Source organism: Mytilus californianus, unplaced genomic scaffold (genome assembly GCF_021869535.1).
Source record: "Mytilus californianus isolate M0D057914Y unplaced genomic scaffold, xbMytCali1.0.p SCAF_11, whole genome shotgun sequence".
NCBI classification, from domain to species: domain Eukaryota; kingdom Metazoa; phylum Mollusca; class Bivalvia; order Mytilida; family Mytilidae; genus Mytilus; species Mytilus californianus.
The window spans coordinates 21320788-21340453 of record NW_026262593.1 but is presented as its reverse complement, the minus strand read 5'-3'; the positions used below and the strand labels follow the sequence as shown (position 1 = coordinate 21340453).

At 31.7% G+C, this 19666-nt stretch overlaps 2 protein-coding genes across 4 annotated transcripts in view; both read right to left on the bottom strand.

Moving 5' to 3' along the window:
* LOC127719726 (uncharacterized) overlaps positions 1-17172 on the bottom strand; it is a 109305-nt gene extending 92133 nt beyond the window's left edge. Inside the window, exons 1-18 of one of the 3 annotated variants that reach the window (XM_052225964.1) lie at positions 17135-17172; positions 14851-15020; positions 14392-14556; positions 13291-13500; positions 12573-12615; positions 12067-12230; positions 11558-11740; positions 10776-10994; positions 10248-10290; positions 9553-9716; positions 8388-8555; positions 7258-7473; positions 6608-6650; positions 5521-5687; positions 4999-5181; positions 3879-4137; positions 2946-3115; positions 61-234 (exon numbers count right to left, since the gene is read on the bottom strand). In XM_052225964.1, coding sequence (XP_052081924.1) covers positions 61-234; positions 2946-3115; positions 3879-4137; positions 4999-5181; positions 5521-5687; positions 6608-6650; positions 7258-7473; positions 8388-8555; positions 9553-9716; positions 10248-10290; positions 10776-10994; positions 11558-11740; positions 12067-12230; positions 12573-12615; positions 13291-13297 — 2203 coding nt within the window. In that variant the 5' untranslated portion in view covers positions 13298-13500; positions 14392-14556; positions 14851-15020; positions 17135-17172. Of the gene's footprint in view, positions 1-60; positions 235-2350; positions 2382-2826; positions 2903-2945; positions 3116-3878; positions 4138-4998; positions 5182-5520; positions 5688-6607; positions 6651-7257; positions 7474-8387; positions 8556-9552; positions 9717-10247; positions 10291-10775; positions 10995-11557; positions 11741-12066; positions 12231-12572; positions 12616-13290; positions 13501-14391; positions 14557-14850; positions 15021-17134 lie in introns of those variants that run through there. The other 2 variants (XM_052225965.1, XM_052225966.1) reach the window with 2 other exon arrangements.
* The window catches only part of LOC127720826 (uncharacterized), a 53649-nt gene continuing 47969 nt past the window's right edge, over positions 13987-19666 (bottom strand). Inside the window, exons 37-39 of the mRNA XM_052227575.1 lie at positions 19012-19221; positions 14392-14556; positions 13987-14009 (exon numbers count right to left, since the gene is read on the bottom strand). Of these exons, the coding sequence (XP_052083535.1) occupies positions 13987-14009; positions 14392-14556; positions 19012-19221 (398 nt within the window). The remainder of the gene's footprint in view (positions 14010-14391; positions 14557-19011; positions 19222-19666) is intronic.

The following is a 19666-nucleotide window of genomic DNA, read 5'->3' as shown; positions in this document are numbered from 1 at the left end:
CTACAAATGTTGGAATACAATATATACTTGACTACTACACTCTCCCTGTCTGATACAAACCATTATTCCATCCATCTACAGCACCAACATATGGTGATCCAGTAAAGTTACAAATGTTGGAATAATCCATAAAATCATCTATCTGCAGTAACTGTAATAAATCATCAGCATCCACTATTGACATAGTTGTTAATCCTAAACTTCTATCTGCTAACCATGTGGATAGAGAGAATCCTGCAAAGAAAACACAGAAACTGTAATAAATCATCAGCATCTACTATTGACATATTTGTTAATCCTATACTTCTTTCTGTTAACCATGTGGATAGGGAAAATCCTGCCAAAAAAACTCAGAGAGTATGTAGATATATATGAAATCTACAATTTTTACCTATGTGCAGAAAATCAACATTATTATGGATACCACAATTTAGGGTAACATTAACTTTAGCTTGCAAATTTAATAACCTGTTTTGTTGATGACTTTAAGCTGAGCATAGTTTTGATTCCTTTCATCTTCTTCCAAGCTTAATTTTTCTTTTTCTTACCAGTAATCTAACTCTTTAAAATTTCCCTTGAAAGACGACAACTTAAACCTATCTGCTTCTTATCTGAATCTTTGACGCCTGTATTGTAATTACAGATTACTTTATCAATGATTGTCTTATCAAAGATGGTGTATTTGTAACAGCCACTATGTTCCGTCAGTTACTTTGTTCCGGCGGAACTTCTCAACTAGTTATTTCGTTCCGATGGAACTTTCCAACTAGTTGTTTTATTCCGAGTGCAGTCGAAAAGTTCCGGAAAAAAGTAATTTTAAGTTGTTAAAAATTTAAGTTGTATTTCATAGCTCACATAAAACGAAATAATATAAGTTATCTACGTTCATATCCGTAGAAATGGATATTTTAACACCCTGAAGTATCCAAGTACACCCTGAGGCGCAGCCGAAGGGTGTACAGGGTACTGAAGGGTGTTAAAATATCCATATCTACGGATATGAATGTAGATAACGAATTTATCCCCAGTCTTAGTCTAAATCTGGCGATTTTTAGAGAAATTCGACCACAAAGTTAAACGTGAAAGCAACGTTTTTTTCATTTTTTAAATATCTTTTATTGAAATTTGGGAATTTGACATATTTTTAACGGGGTGTAGGGTACTACCTTTGGTAGAACCCTACAGGTAGACAAATATAAGACGTTTTTAAACTAGAGACAGAGAAACTGAAATGGGTCGAATTTGGCGCGCAATGTTGTGAGAGTTACATCATAAACGGTGTGACGTCAACGTGGGTCATTTGCATAGCTAGGTCAGTAGTACCATTCATTGACAATGTGGCTGCATAGTGATGCATTTACTAAAATGAGTGCAAATAATCGATATAATAAGATAAAATCGTTAGTGGATTAAATATTTAATTATACAGACATCATGGAAAATCTACAGAATTCGATATTTCATAAGGAACAACCATGGAACTAAGGAAAACGCGCATGAAATTCCCCGATGTAATGGGTAGCAACGTCCGGGGATATGGGTTAGCAACACCCAGGGGCTATGGGTTTTGTAACGACGTGCGTTAACCAATCAGAATCCTAGAAATATACTAAGCCGGGGATAAGTTGCATTATCATGCAAATTTAGTATTCATAGTACCCTCAAGAGAGGGAAGAATACCCCTCTCCTCATGTGGTTCTTTGCATCAATTCTCCAAATGGAGCTTTGTGACTGGTTGATAAGTTCCTTTGGAACTTTTGGGCTAGTTTGTTAGTTCCGGTTTTGACTTATTTGCCAAAGAGGAACTTTGTGGCTAATTGATAAGTTCCTTTTGACTTTTGTAATCAGTATCTTGGTTTCCCTTTGAAAGGTTCAAATATAATATGTTGCGCTTTTACTTTGCATCAATTCTCCAAATGGAACTTTCTGCCTGGTTGATAAGTTCCGTTGGAACATTTGGGCTAGTTTCTTAGTTCCTGTTTGACTAATTTGGCAAAAAGGAACTTTCTAACTAGTTGATATGTTCCATTGGAACTTTTCAACTAGTCACTTTGTTCCGGTGGAACTTTTAAACCAGAGGAAGAACAAAGTAACTAGTTAATAAGTTCCTCCGTAACTTTTCGGCTAGTTAGTTCTTTCCGCCCGGAACTTTCCAACGTCGGAACAAAAGAGCATTTACATATTCCTGGTCACACACCAATGAAGACAACTTAAAACAGTCTACATCTTACCTGAATCTTTGATGCCTGTATTGTAATCACAGCTTTATTTATCAATGATTGTCTTATTAAAGATGGCATATTCCTGGTCACACACCAATGAAGACAACTTAAACCAGTCTACTTCTTACCTGAATCTTTGAAGCCTGTATTGTAATCACAGCTTTCCTTATCAATGATTGTCTTATTAAAGATGGTATATTCCTGGTCACACACCAATGAAGACAACTTAAACCAGTCTACTTCTTACCTGAATCTTTGAAGCCTGTGTTGCAATTACAGATTTCTTTATCAATGATTGTCTTATTAAATATGGTATATTCCTGGTCACACACCAATGAAGACATCATAAACCAGTCTATTTCTTACCTGAATCTTTGAGGCTTGTATTGTAATCACAGCTTTCTTTATCAATGATTGTCTTATTAAAGATGGTATATTCCTGGTCACACACCAATGAAGACAACTTAAACTAGTCTATATCTTACCTGAATCTTTGAGGCTTGTATTGTAATCACAGCTTTCTTTATCAATGATTGTCTTATTAAAGATGGTATATTCCTGGTCACACACTAATGAAGATAACTTAAACCAGTCTATTTCTTACCTGAATCTTTGAAGCCTGTATTGTAATCACAGCTTTCTTTATCAATGATTGTCTTATTAAAGATGGTATATTCCTGGTCACACACTAATGAAGATAACTTAAACCAGTCTATATCTTACCTGAATCTTTGAAGCCTGTATTGTAATCACAGCTTGTTTTATTAAAGATTGTCTTATTAAAGATGGTGTATTCCTGGTCACATGCCAATGAGGTATCAGCATTCAGGCAGAATTTTATTGACATTGTAACTTCATACTCGTTACTTAGCAACAGATTGCTTACTAGGTAACTATAAAAGAGAAATATGGCAATACTGTAAATAAGGCAAGTCACATATTCAAGAGTGATTCTATAGACATCTATGTCCTTCTATATGCTAGAACTATTAAAATGATAGAATGTAACCTTTAGCTTGTCACATTATATCTTCTGAAATAAAATTATTCAGTAAAATGGCTACTTAATCTATATCAATAAAAATTTGTGCTCCTACATTTTCAAACAGTGTAACACAAAACAATTAACTATCAGGCCCAAGACCACAATTTATGACCCCGCTTTTCGTTGTCCATGAATATAGTTCCCTTTAATTAAAGTGCATTTTTTCTTTATTTTTTTTCTTTCCCTTTCTCATTCATTTCTTAGTTTTTATGGGGTGGAAATGAAAGAAGAGAGCGGAAAAAAAAATTTGGATGTTGTATTTTAACTGATTTTGATATGGAAAGAGTGACTAGGCCAATGCAAAAAGGTAATATTTACAGTTTTCGGAACATCTCTTGACTTGTCCATGAGGGTATGGATGTGATTTGGCTAAATTTGTAAGATGTAAAAGTGCAATCTTTCTGAATGTTGGATATAATTTTGGACTAGTACTGTACATTACACACACAAAAGATTTGACAAACAGACTTGGTGCAATTTTTTTTAATGAGAAAAAACGTTATAAAGAACTAATAGAGGATATTAATTGTGGTATGTGGCCATCAAATGGAATATTTTTAGTTAAAAAAAACAAGAAAGAAGCCGTATTTGGAAAAATATAAATAACTTACTTTATTTCAGCCAAGCCATATATGGAGAATTTACCACTAGATTCAAAGTCATAATCATGTAATGATATGTCCGTTTCCAGTTTGTCTACTTTAAGACGTAGTCTGTTGCCACATGTATCCACAATCAATTTATATTCCAGAGATGTGGCTAGCTGTGGCACATCAACACAGCATCGTACCCCATTACAGTCTGTTGGGATACTACACACGATGCTATCAGTTGATGTAAATGTCTCATGTGCAATTGTTGAAACACATTCTAAATAACAAGAAAATAAAATGCCTTTTTGTTTACATTTTGCAATATATGTTAATGAAATCTTATTATTATGAAGGGAGGTATAAACAATGTGTTTAACACAAGACATTCTCTATATAACCTTTTTCAGTGACAAAAATAGGTATTGTAAATTCAGAAATTAATACAAGCATTTATTATTGCGAATCCTTCACCTTTGGCAACAATATCTAATTATTGCGATTGCAAAAATTTAATGAAGGAAAATCATTAATGAAATTATGAATGCAAGTTCTTATTCCTGCAAACATGATACTGTCACATTTTTAGCTTTAATAAAAAACAACCTAATAATTTCTGAATTGACAGTATATTTGCACTGATCACAACTCTCTCCATTTCGTTTTATTTTTTCATATTTTGACAGTAAAAAAAAATTGTTACAACTGAAATTAAATTGAAGTAATTGAAGAAACCTGATTCAGGAAACCTTACTTATGATTCACCAAAGGTCAAGCTCATATGTCAGTTTAAGCTAAAACATGATCTTATTATTGAATTCAATTATTTAGTTTCTTCTATCATGTTATCTGTGCACTTAATTTAAAACCACTGAATCTTTCACAATACTAGCAGATACTTAAATTATATCACAGTTTACTGATCTTCTACATAATAGATATAAGAAGATGTGGTATGAGTGCCAATGAGACAACTCTCCATCCAAGTCAAAATTTATAAAAGTAAACCATTATAGGTCACAGTACGGTCTTCAACACGGAGCCTTGGCTCACACCGAACAGTAAGCTATAAAGGGCCCCAAAAACATTACTGGCTACAAAATTCCTTTAATATTTAAATGTTTTCAAACATACTACATACCATTGTTGAAGCCATCTGTTGCAGTTCCTGTCATAAATACAGTTGTAACATTGTAACACTTGTTCTCAAGACCAAAGTAATTATTCACATCAAGGTCATTGATCAGTTGTAGTCTAGCCCATTCTGGTAGGGGTGAAGTATTGGCTGGTAGACCAACTGATGACAGCCAGGAACTATATGAAACTGTAATAAAATATTTTTCGCTATTATAATATGGTAAGGTATTCAGCCAATACACAACTGTTGAAAAAATTACAGGTAAGTCTTGCAGACAATGTATTTGACATTTTTACCTGAGAATAGGGTTAAAGATTTCTAATATCATAAGCATGATAATTCACATGAAGATGGACTTTTGCACAAAACTTATGAAGTAACAAAAACATATCCTTGAATTTTTTTTTTTAATGTAGAAAAGATAGATACAAACTGGAAATGGCAACAACAAAAAATGAAAAAGATAAAAAAAGAAAACAAGCAAAGAGACCCAGAAAAAAATATACAAAAGTTGTGCACACTCACACTGAGAATTAATAAATCCTGTTGATCTATCACAAACTTGCTTCGATAATTCAAAGTCAGTGAAGATGGTTTCTAGTAAAGCACAGGCACCATTGGCCTCATAACATGCCATCAGGTCCATGTTCACTAAGTACTTATTACTTGTCATCAGATTGTTCACAGTAAACCTACAATATCATGTTTAATTCTTATACAATTGTTCAGTTTGTACTTACTTACTGTGGCAAATTGAGTTTACCTGGCGACGAGTAGCGGAAACAGGTAAACGGTTATTTGCGACAGTAAAAACTACTGATGGACGTCCGTAAAGCTTCAAATACAATACAGTTATCTCTATTCTAATGCAAAACAAACAAATCATTCAATTTTAGTCATTATTTCATTGTAAAATTTTCATTAAACAAAAATCCCTGGAAATGATGTTATCTTCTTTGGTGCCTGAACTAGGTGAGGTCATAGGTATGCTTTCGGCGTCAAATGTAAACACCGGGCATTTTCTGGCTTCTTGTCCACCTCAAAATGTAATAAAAATTGATAAAAAGAAGATTTTTAGGTGCAAAATGTGAGTTTTTTTGCTTATTATTGGAGAAATTACATGTCAATACATTCCAGAATTCAAAATGTCGGCTTCCTTACTTACAGACACAGAGATAGAGAATTTTACGCTTATAGTCATCCAATCAAAACCATTGATACAAAATAACTGCATTAGAATAAACATATCTTTATCGGGAGACAGATAAATTATTTGAAAAAAAAACTTACTGTTTTTTCTTTCTCATGTAATTTATTATTTAAATAATCATATACTGCCTTCAAAGTATAAATTGTATGTGCTGTTGACTTATTGTGAAAATAAGTGTAAGATGAAGAACAGCAATAAAAGTCCTGAACTCATTCCTATACTGTTTTATTTTATTTTCTCATTTATTCCTATATCCTTCCTTTAATCTCTATAGACGACAAAGCATAGGAAACCAAAAATAATAAATCATATGGTTCTGTTTGCATTTTTAAGCTGTAACACAGTGCAGTAATTTCTAAGCTTATAATAGTCAGTGTTCTAATATAAAGTATTTTAACTTACCTAAGGCCATAAACTCCATTTAACTTGTACACTTCCTCGGTTCCTAAAATATCAATATTAAAATTGAGAATGGAAACGGGAATGTGTCAAAGAAACAACAACTCAAACAAAGAGCAGAAAACAGCTCAAGGCCACCATTACCATTTTTAATCTTTCTCATAATTCATGACAATGTCTTATCATAATTGAGACATACAGTCTTTTTTTTTTTTAATGTTAGCTAAAAAAGATATTCTGTGATTGATCTATTGCTTATTAATTTTACAGTTACCCTGCTAAATATTGTTGACACTATTTTGCAGTTTATAAGTAAATCTATCAAATTTTAAAATTGGTGTCATGTAGCGGGAAGTTGTGACTGGTATTTCCTGAAAAAAAGGTGAAATAAATGTTTGTCATGACTTTATAACATATTTAAAGATACAAGTTTTTGGCAAACTAGAAGAAGACCATTAAAGAAATTGAAGACATGTCATACAGTATGGTATATATATTCAGATAAATCTTGTTAAGTCATATACCAGGAAGTTATTATTGTAGTTGTAGAGGAAAATGCGACAGAAATGTGTTACTGTCAGACAAATGCATAGACAGAAGTACACAGGTATACCTTCTTAGGAGTGAGGGTATATAAATCTTTGAATAATTACCCCAAACATAGCCAACCAACGATATAGTTCTGGTCATTCTCTCATGTGTGACAATCAGCTCTCCTTTACATGAATCTATCTGAACACTGGCCTCAATACTTCGTCCTACTTCTGTTTCCTCAAAACAGCATGTAACCTTTTCACAAGAGATGTCAAAATTACATGAAACTGTATCGGCAAGCGCTGGCAAGGTACTTGTAGGAAGTACAGAACAACCTGAAAAAAAATTTTAAATTTAAAATTAAAAAAAATTGGCAAGTGAATTTTTATAAATTATGGCACTAAAATCTGAACAACTGAATTTATTTAGTTTGCAATAAAAAGTTTTATTTAGTATGTGATGTTTCATCAAGTTAACTATAAACAAGTAGTTTCAAAGAAGATTTACTCATTCAAATACTTATTCTATTGCTGTGGATTCTGTTATTTTTGTGGATTTAGGAAAAATTGAATTTTGGTGGATATTTTATTTCTTGGTTCTGCCAAAGTGTGCATACAAGCCTATACAAAATGCATACTTCGTTGAACATTTAAAAATTTGTGGATCACCTTTACCCAGGAAATCCAAGAAAATTGGTATTCAGAAAAAATAATGAATCCACAGTAGTCTTACCCAGTGAACAGAAAATTGTTAACAAAGCATCAAATTTGTCTCATCTATATAATCTTAGCACAAACTTTAAGGACTAATTATATTGCTGCACTGGAAACTGCATGTCACAATCTAAATTTCAAGGTGGGGAGACAAAATACATGTAACAGAAATAGAAATTGTGTGAAAACCTTTGACAACAAAGAAAATTAAATAAGTTCCTGCATGTTTATAAAAACTCGTAAAAAACCTAATTTGTGCAAAAGTTTTTCTTCAATTTGCTTTGATAGGCACATAATTTTTCATAATTTGGCATATGGAGATAAGGTCATACAAAAAAATGAAAATCTTAATAACAAGTTATATCATCATACAAATCAGTGTAAGATGAGATTAACTATCTGTATGTTGGCCCCTAGATGTTTTTTTCTTATTTGTGATGTTAGGTTACTGTCTCAATCATGTATATCCCACATTTCTTTTTACATGTAGTCAACTATGTATTTAATGATCCTAATGTATATTCTGATTCACCTACCTGATGTCCATCCATTTACTGCAGATGAATACAAATCACTGCTTCTATCACATGGTGTAGCTAATAGATAATAAGATATCAAGGCTTCTTTCAAAAACCGAGAGGCATCATAGCTTTCCAAGTTCCCTGAGATCTGATTATCGGTCTTAAACTGGATTAAAGAGACATCTGAAAAATTTTTAAAAATAGGCAATAACAAATTGTGTAATATACCCTCGTAATATTTTTTCTGTCTTTGTATATTTCTTTCCTTGTTTGTGCATACAAATGTCAACTGATTTTTTCACTGATTGTTGTCTGGCATCTAATTTCTGACATAGATGTATCTTCATTATTATATCGTGTTCTGTAACAAATTTTTAAATATTCAAACCCACCATCATGACCAAAAGCTTGCTTATATTATGTATAATGAAGATATATTTAAAAATCTTCCAATATGTATGTACTTTGCCTTTCAGACATATATAGAATACAGGGAAATTATCGCTATGTTTGCAGTTGGCATTTTACAGCAGAGTTTAACCCTACATGAACAATTCATTGTCCATTTAAATGAATTATACAAGGCAATGAAACGCAAAAAATTACCAGAGTGAAGATTTCACTGCCCTCTCTAAGATTCAAAACCCAATGAAAATTACTCTATATACAGTTTGTGCATTATTTCAAAACATGTTCAAGAATCTACTCGAATGATGTACTTTCACTTTAATAAATGTATGTACAGACAGACAGTGTGATCAATATACATTGACCACTTCAGAGAGCAGCGGGCATAATATATCTTAGAACAAAAAAAAAATGTTTCTTCTAAGAAACAGCCCTAATTAATTTTTTATCTCCAGAATCTTTTTGCTTTCTAGTTTAATAACTTGTGTTTATAGTATAAAATAGATTTCTCAGTAACATCATTACATAAGAGACATCAAATAATCATTTCCTACAGCCAAATAACAAATTTACATTTTTTTCTTACTAGACATTGATGTTTGAATATTTGCAATAACCTTTTTCCTGAAAAGACCTAAAAGTGACTGTTGATATGGAGGAAGTAATGAAAGAGAGATTTCCTTGATAATAAATTATTATTTTCATGTTCCGTGTGATATTTGTTGCATGTTCCCACTGTACAAACAATTAGTATTATGTGTAATTGACTTACTCTGATTAACAAATCCTCCATCCCATGTGCATTGTTTTTTGGGCAGAAGAACATTTTCTGCTATCACATAATCTTGCTCACATGCCTGGGCACTCTCAGTACATACAGAAACGTTCATATCTATTAGGTAGGCATTTTCTGACTCAATATCATACACAGTAAACCTATAAAACAGAAAAAATGAATTAATTATAATAAAATAAAGAGGAAAAGGAATACAATAATCAGAAATGCTCTTTACTATATCTATCAATAATAGGCCATTTAATTTTCTTTTAAATTAAATTTATTGTTTTTCCTTAGTTTTAAATGAAAAGAAATTAGTTGAATGGTTTGGCATTGTTCAGGCATACTATAAACTGTTGTATTCATTTACATGTCCATAAACTAAATAGCTTCAAGTCCTTACACTGCAAAAAAAAAGTCAAAAACATTTAAACTGAATCCTAAAACTCCATTTGTGAACTCTCAAACATGTAGAATGATAATTAATACAAGTCTAGAACATACAAACTATCATATTTTTTAACATCCAACTGTGTAGTTTCATACTGTAAAATCTTGAAAAATGAAGAAGACCAAAAAGGCTGGCACATCTTTAAAGTTGAAAGATTATTATAGAATAAACACACCAGAAATTTTTTTTAATCTCGAGTGTCAAGTTTCTAAGAGCATTTTCTTTCTATATGACTTACTGTGTTTTCACTATTCCTCCCAAGGAGAAGTTCCTCTGTTCACCTAAAATAGAAGTTTTATCAAAACCATGATATTGTGAACCCAAACATTAATATGTCACAAATATGTTTCTGATTTTAAATGAGAACCATTATTTGTATAATTATATACTACTATCCAAAAAAGTGGTTGGGTCTACTAGGAATGAAGTGTGGATCCTGCTGTATCTAATAATTTGAACAAAAATGGCTGAGTCCATGTTTCGGCACAGGTAACCCCAAACATAATTCAGATCAAAAATTAAAATACCGGTGTACAATTCAAGTCTGGAAGAATCTGTGCAAGTTTAGTTAAATTCTGTCACACCATTTTCAAGAAGTTGGAGATAAACAACCAATTATAAGTTAAATTTTGTCTATTTCGCTTATATATCAGTATTTTAAAAGGATAGATTGATTCAATGGTTGTTGTTAGCTTAAAGTCTAGTGGTAAATATTCTATGCATTTGAAAGACGATATTTCAAAATGTAAATTTAGAAACAACTTACCAAATGTATAGTCTGCCATGGCCAATATGAATTGAAAGTTTTCGATTCCTACATTGATGACAAACTTGCATGGATCTAATTTGACAACCACATGGAAAGGTTTACGAAGTTTCACAGAGTCAACACAACACTCAATTTCCGTACAGCTTGATGTCACATGACATGTTATATCACTGTAACTGCTAGGTAGATCCTGTATGGTGGTATCCAAGCTACATTCTTAAAAACAATAACACAATCATTTTATTCTGCCATATTTTTGCTGTACCAGAAAATCAGAAACATGTGTGATGTTTTCATTAATGTGAAAAATGTGATAACAGAGTGACCATTACACGACCCACATCACATAAATTAAAACATATAAAAAGTTGTGAAACTATTATATGTTCTTCCTAAACATTCACAGGGATTTCATTAAATGATCTATTAATATTTTTTTTATTTTTTAATATTTGTATAATAAGTAGTGCACAAAACAACTCCAACTAATAGTTTACATTCTAAGGATACAATTCTAAGTAAATTCAATAAGTTGATGAAATTACTATACTTCTTGATCAGACTGATATTTAAAACAAATGTAAAAGTTAATTATTCTTCCAAATATATTATTAATTATTCTATTACACATAAGGTACATAGTATCTTTTATATTTTTTTCAAATATTGAAGGAGCAATCAAATTTTCTTTTACCTATAAGGGTTTACTATCAAAAGTTCAACAGGGCATGACATTTATTACTTAACAGATACCTTAAAATATAAATGACAACACCTACCATTAATCCATCCACCAGCAATAGATGAGTTAAACTTGGCACTGTTTCTACTACATTGAAACATACTATCTTGTAAATAAGGAGACAGACCAGTTTGTTCGTATAATAAAAGTTCTGCCCACATCGACAAAGGGTCACCTATTATCAATCCTTGATCTCCTTGCCATGTTTCAAATGAGAAATCTGTAAACAAAAATAATAAATGTAGTGGATAAAAATTTTACAATACTAATTATAATGTGACAAAACTCTGTATAATCCAAATAAACTATTCACCAAATATTGATAAGTTAAAGAATTAAACCGTTAGTAAGCAAGCTCACATACTCCCTACCCTAGATTTAAAGGGAGGATCTTAATGTGACTTGCTGGCATAGTTTTTCAGTCTATTTGTAGATATGATTCTTTTCTGTTACGATTCTGAGACAATAATTTTGTTGAATGAAATATTGTAAAATGTACATAATGATTAACATTAATAATCAGTAAGCACCTAACATTTGACTTACTTGGAATATGGTAGTCAGTTTTCCATTCACACAGATCTTTAGGTAATCTGGTATTGTCAAACACTGTAGTGACCATATAACATGGCTGTCTATCCTCGTAACAGTAAGATATATTCATACTGACCAGGTACATACTCTCTCCTGGTATATCTTCTATCACGTAGCTAGAAATATATAATGAGATGTAAAATTTAAGTACTTATTACACAAATGTATCATTAAATGATACCTCAAAGCCATTTTTTAAATATTCTATAACATGAATCAAATATAAGAGTCAGTGAAAGTATAGTAAATTGATATTAAACAAAACTAGAGACTTAAATCAAAAGAAGTCTATAAAGACACAAAAAAAAAAGTCTATAAAGACACCAAATAAAACATAATTTTCAAGAAAACACTAACAGATCCTTAGAGAGAACATGTTTTCTATGAATTTTTGTAAAAACAGCCTTTTTTTATGGTAGTGAACAACAAAGATTGTTATAATTTAACACAACACTCACTCAATCATAACTGATCCAACAAGTGCAAACTGTTTCTTGGTTCCTAAAACAAACACATGTCAATGTTTTACTTATAATTATCTAGAATTGTAATAAAATGTGGAAAAAAAAAACATATGGTGTATCAATTCATGACACAAAAATGATATCATGTACTTGAAAAATTTAAAGACAACGGAACACTGCATTTATTGCAGTTGTTCCTCGCAAAGTCAAAGTGATTGATAGTACTGACATTGAATTAAGTAAGTTACAAAAAACGATTTTCTGATTTTAAGTTTGTAATCATTAGGCTTAGCATTGATTACCTATCATGAACTTGTCTGTGAATAACTAAGACATTAAGTAAGTATTTCTTCTGCATGATTTTTATCGCAATCAATTCCATTAGAAAAATAAGGCAACAGTTCAAATTCAAATTATAAAATTTGAAAAAATAAAGTTAACTGAATTGGGACAATTACATTCAACTTAGAAGGCACAGTGAATTACAGTAAATTTAGAAATCATTGTGATTTTTAAAGATTGGACAAAAAAGCGATATTAGTTATTGCGATTTCAGGAAAATCTGCATATAGATATATGTATCAGATATCAGAATGCAAGTTCTTATAATTGCATACTCACCCAGTCACATTATTCACAAAAATAAAATAAAACCTCCAATAATTTCTGAATTTACAATATTACCCTGAACAAATAACATCATTGTGCTTACCATCCATGTAACCAATTAAAGAAACATTTCTATTGAAACGTTCAATTTCAAGATACAATATTTGTGTACAGGGGTCAATATGTAGATATAGCCTGAATGACCTTGAAAGGAAGTCGATTACAGTACAACATTCTACTGCAGTACAAGCTGAGGTCAGGTGACATTTTGTGGAATCTGTGATGTTAGGTAAACTGACAGTCTTTGTACAACCTGCAAAACATTTGTATATCAAATATATTTGGTTCTACTCATATAAAGGTCCTCAAACCTTACAGAAAACTTCAAGGTAAGGAGTTAAGGTAATGCTAAATAAAAGTATCATATATACAACTGTACTCATTAGATTTGAGGCATCCAAATTTAAAGACATTGGAGACAAAATCTGTCTGTTAAACAGCTACTTTGATAATTCAATGATTCAATAAATCTTAACTAGTTTTTTTTTTATTCAAGTTTGATTTGATGAGTCTCCTCATGGGGTTTTTGATTATGTGATTATTGGACCGTTCTTATAGTGATTATTTGATAACCAGACCAAATACTTCATGATTATTTGATTATTTGATAATCTTGGACTGAATTTTTGATTATTTGATTATCTTATTTAAAAAAATAATTAATGATTACGTTTATATTGGCAAAAAAATTGTGATTATGCGATTACTTGGACACCCCCATGAGGAGCCTCTTTGATGTTTAGCAATCATCAATCAAGTTTGCTGTGATAAAACCATCATTTGTTTTTAAGGTTACCAATTTTCATGGATTGAGGAAAAATTAATTTAAATGGATATTTGATTTTGTGATTTCCAAAAGTCTGCATAACAGCCAATAGAAAATTTATAGACGAAAACCATGAAATTGGTATCCTCAGATATTAATGAATACAGAGTAGTCCTAATTTCAATAGTGAGATATCATCAATCAATTTCAGTAAAATATTTCAAATGAAAACCATTAAAAAAATATTTATAATTCTATAGTCTCCATATTTTCCTAAAAGTTATTAACACTGAGTCTTTGTGGCTAAACAATTATGTTTAGATCTTTTCTAGAAGTATAGACAAATGTATATAAAAATAAACAAATTCAAAAACTCACCAAGATTCCATCCATCTGTATATTGAAGATCAGTCTGACCACATTGTTCTGTCTGTAAATAAGCAGCAATGTGAAGGTCATTCAGGAATGATGATGCTGCCCAGTCAGGCAGAACTTGTCCGTCTGGTATTCCATTGTCTGCATACCACTGGGTCTTAGAGAAACCTGAAAATAATGGAAATAAGTTTGCAAATCATACAAATTGATCATATATGACTTTGGATTAACATTTCACAAATATAAACCTTCATTTAGTTCCTGCCTTGACCCTTACATTTTCATTTAAACATATATCACTTATAAGTTCTTAAGGGGGTTACTCACTTTATACAAACTATATTTATACACAGTCTGAAATTTACAACAATAGCAGCGAATATTACAACTTCAAAAGTCCTCTTCAAAAAACAGATATTGAAAAAAAAGTTAATCAAAATAGTTTAAATGGTGTATCCATACCTGAGGTTTTGAATCCCTGATCCCAGCTACATATTCTTTTAGGTAACTTGGTGTTCTCAAAGATTGTAAAGGTGTTCTCAGGTGTATAGGAACTATATGTCTCATAGGAAAAATAGACAACCACATTTAACAGATAATAACCTTCTGTATGCAGATCCTCTATATTATATCTGAAATAAAGGTTTTATGTGAACATCAGAGATTTCAAAGTTATGTTGGACATTGGCAAAAGTATGGTTATTTTTGGACTGGTCCATTAATTTTCTGTTGCTTCTTGGACCAGGTGTAAACTATAAATTTTTTCAATAAAATAATTCTAAATTAATCTGTCAATAGACTTTTTTTTTTTATTTATTTTGTCTTATTGCATAGGTTACAAATGGTCTGACAGATGACAGTCCAAAAATAAAAACATTGATGTGTCTTGCATCATTTCTACCTACAATTAAGGTAGAAAAGTGAAAAAATTAAGCCTGGGTAACTGTCAGCATCCTCATCACCCTTTTAAAGAAGAATGATTAATTCTGATGAAAGTGCTGATTTTAACATTGATCCATGTAAACAAAAACATGACGAGCCACACACATAGATAAACAATATTTGGTCTGAAATTCATCTAGGGGGCAGTGAAAAAAATGGATTTTGTGTTATGTGAAAAAGATGAACATAGTGAACAATGGTTAAGTGAAATGGATAGAAGGAATAGAATTTTTAAATTTTTTTTCAGTCCAGTAACATTTTAGCTTATCCAGTTACTCCAACATTACTGGATCAAATGTCTAGTAAATGCCATCAGAACTAGGGAACCACTGCTGGAACATACAAGATATTTCAGACTGATCTTTTGTAAGCTAAGACTTATCACTGGGTTTGAACTTATATGTGCAACAGATAGGTGCAACATGTGCAGCAGGATTTACTTACCCTTTTGGAGCACCTAAAATTACCCCTGGTGTTTGGTGGGGTTCATGTTGTTCATAGACATAGGAAGATGTGGTATGAGTGCCAATGAGACAACTCTCCATACAAGTTACAGTTTATAAAAGTAAACCATTATAGGTCAAGGTACGGCCTTCAACACGGAGCATTGGCTCACACTGAACAGCAAGCTATAAAGGGCCCCAAAAATTACTAGTGTAAAACCATTCAAACTGGAAAACCAACGGTCTAATCTATATTAAAACGAAAAACAAGAAACAAGTATGAACTACATAAACAGACGACAACTACTGTACATCAGATTCCTGACTTAGGACAGGTGCAAACATTTGCAGTGGGATTAAACGTTTTTACATATAAATAAATAAGAAGAAATGGTATGAGTGCCAATGAGACAACTCTCCATCCAAGTCACAATAAGTTAAAAGTAAACAATCATAGGTCAAAGTACCGCCCTCAGTTTTCTAAATAGTGTTTTGTTTACTGTTGTTTGTCTTTTTGTTTCTTTTTTAGCCATGGTATTGTCAGTTAATGTTGGACTAATGAGATTGAATGTCCATTTGGTATCTTTAGCCTCTCTTCATAAGTAAGGCCATAATAAAACAAAGCCCTAGATTCTCATTCTACACACCATATCTATTTCTAGCAAAACAAATTTCTGTCTATTTTCTTTAATTTTGCTATAAAAGACACAAATGACATCTGTGTGCACAACACATGTATATGTGTCTGCAGTAATCTTCATCCAGTAGACTCTTGTCTAAAAGTGAAGAAAGCCAATATAAAAGGTTTGAGAGCATAAAAACCAAAAGGGGCGTAAATACCAAACACTAAATGCCCTTTAAAGTTTTCTACCCTCACTCCTAAATAGCCTTGGTTGTATTTCGCAAAATTTTTCAGTATTAGTGGTTTTCAATTGTCATAAATTTCTTATGTTTCATTTGGCTTTCCTACTGCTACTTATGAGTTTTATAGAGACGAAACATGTGTCTGGCGTACTAAATCAAAGGGATGATATCTTTGATGTTTTTACAACCATTGGATCCATGCCACTTGTTACAACCATATTGGTCCATGCAACTGCTGGTGGAAATTTTCTCCCAGAGAGTAACACCAGCATAGTGATGCAGCACTTATATATGCATAAAAATATAAAATACCTTGATACATTCATTTCCTGTAAATGAACTGTTTATGAAATGTTAAATAATTTGACACACAACTATTTTTTTATCCCAAAGACATAAATAGCCTACCAAATTATAAGCCTGGTATCTTTGATGAGTTATTATATATCAACCTGTTTTTCTAGCACTTTTCCTAAATCATTATATTACACACTTACTTGAGACGGACAATTCCTTGTAGATTGTAGTAATGATCTTCCCCTACAAAAAGAAAAGATTGAACATGAAATATGAAGTCACAACAAATATTTACTCGGTATATGGAATTATTTTTACACTTGATTTTTCAAAAAAGAAATTATCATTATTTTATGGAATATTCTGTTGTAAACATTTCTAAAGAAAATCTTGCTTGTTATTTCTTCACATATTTTCCGATTTTAACTTATTCTTAAAAAATATATTCATTATTTTTTATGTTTTATAATAATACATCTGGTTTTGTACAAATATGGTCATGGTAAACCCCTTTTCTTGAATAAGCCATTACATTAGAATAAAACATATGAACAACCGTTCTGGATTAGGAAGGACAACACTACCTCTAAATCTTTCTTATTTTTGATTATATTCTGCAACAATATTCAAGTTTTGAATACCTGTCTTTAAATGAATAGAACAAAATTGTCACAGGCTTATGCTTGAATGAAAATAACATATACCAACCTTTTATAATTCGAAAATATATAAGCAAACAGAAACAATAGTTATTTGTAAATGTTTTATTTGAATATTACAGCCAAACCTTTTTAAATCAAACCACTTCAGGACTTTAAATTCTAATTTGCCAGAAACCTTAGCCACATTGGTTTTGAAAATAATAGAATTTTCAGTGTATGTCTTGTATTTCAGTTTACAATACTCCTTATTACTATTTGGAAATCTGCCCCGGTTGCTCTGAGAATCTGCGCCGCTTGAAATTTTGACGTCATACAACAATCACTTTTTCATTTTTGCCTCAGATTTTTCTATTGTGACCTCAAACTTTGACAGGAACCTGTATGATGTCAAGGTATGGCGGACAAATAGCGATAAGGTGTATAGCAACCAACTTCTCTATATTTGCATGTTGGTTTTTAAGGACAAGAGAACCTAAATGTTTTCAATACTATGATTCTGAATGATTAAACTCCCTTTTGAGTGCCTGTCTTAAAGTTAACACCTGTCATAGGGTAAATTCTCCATGAATCAGATAAAATGCTTTGCTGAGCGCAGCCTGATACGACCGCAGAGGTCGAACCCTGAACAGTTGGAGCAAATTTTGACACAATATTCAAACTTGATACTGTCTGAATTTGGATTGTCATCAAATTTTCGACATAATCAAGGTTTCTGAGACAAAATAAATGTTGTCAAAGATCTTAAAAATCTATTCAAAAAAATTTAAATTGGAAAAAAAATTTCCCCCCCCCCCCCCCCCAACTTTTTGACCCCCCCCTGAAGCAATTACCCCAAAACTCAAGCCCAGCCTTTCCTTTGTAGTATGGAACCTTGTAGTACAATTTTAGAGAGATCAGTACACTTAAACACAAGTTATTGTCTGGAAACTAGAAAAATGCTTGTTTTGCCCCTTTTTTTGCCCCTAATTCCTGCATGTAAGCCTTCCCTTTGTGATATGGAACATAGTGGTACAATGTCAGAGAGATCCATACACTTACAGACAAGTAATTGTCCAGAAACTACAAAAATACTTATTTTTGGCCCCTTTTTGGCCTTTAATTCCTAAATGGTTGGTACAATAACCCCCAAAACCAATCCCAACCTTCCTTTTGTGGTATTGAACCTTCTTGTAAAATTTAATAGAGATGCATTCACTTTAACTAAAATTATTGTACGGAAACCAAATATATCTTCGGACGACGACGACAACATCATAGCATTATAAGAACCCCAAAAAATATTTACTACACTGAGATTTAGATAAATGCAGAGTTTGGTTTAGACAGGTTTCCAATATTTTTTCAAAAATTCTGTGTTATCATTATTTGTTTAAAAATATTTTGTCAAATATTTCAATAATTCAAATATCACATACCATATTCAAAATCATCGAGTGTTCTGTTGTATCTTGCTCTCTCTATACTGATACTGAGTCTGTTTGAACAGGGATCCAGTAGAAGGGAGAATTGGATTGACCTCTTAATCAAATCATTCTCTATACAACCTTCCACACCTGTACACATAGTAGTTATGTGGCCATTAACTTTGTCTGATAAAGTTGGCAATGCAAGGTTAGCAGCACAATCTGAAAAAAGAAAGGAATAGTTCATATTCTTTTTAACTATTTTGAAATCTGCATAACTTGAACCAAGTATTAACAACAATTACATGAACATTGACTCCATTCAGACGAAAGTTTTGCTATGTGGCATCAAACATTTTCTCTTAAGACATGGGAACATCTGGGATATTCAGTATTGACAGATAAACAAGAAGTTGCATGTGTTTTCACTCTACGTGTAACCCCATTTGCAATTCAAAGTATTGATTGAAAGAACAAAATTGCTGGAAAAGGCATTTTTCATATAGTACTATATACTCATACTTTTGAAGATTTGCCATAACATAAAAGTAGGTATAAAAATCAATGATTTATAAAAAAAACCTATTTTTTTCCATACTTCATTTGTCAATTGAACATGTTAATATGTGCAACAACTGTTCAAAATCTCATCAGGGTCCTACCTTTA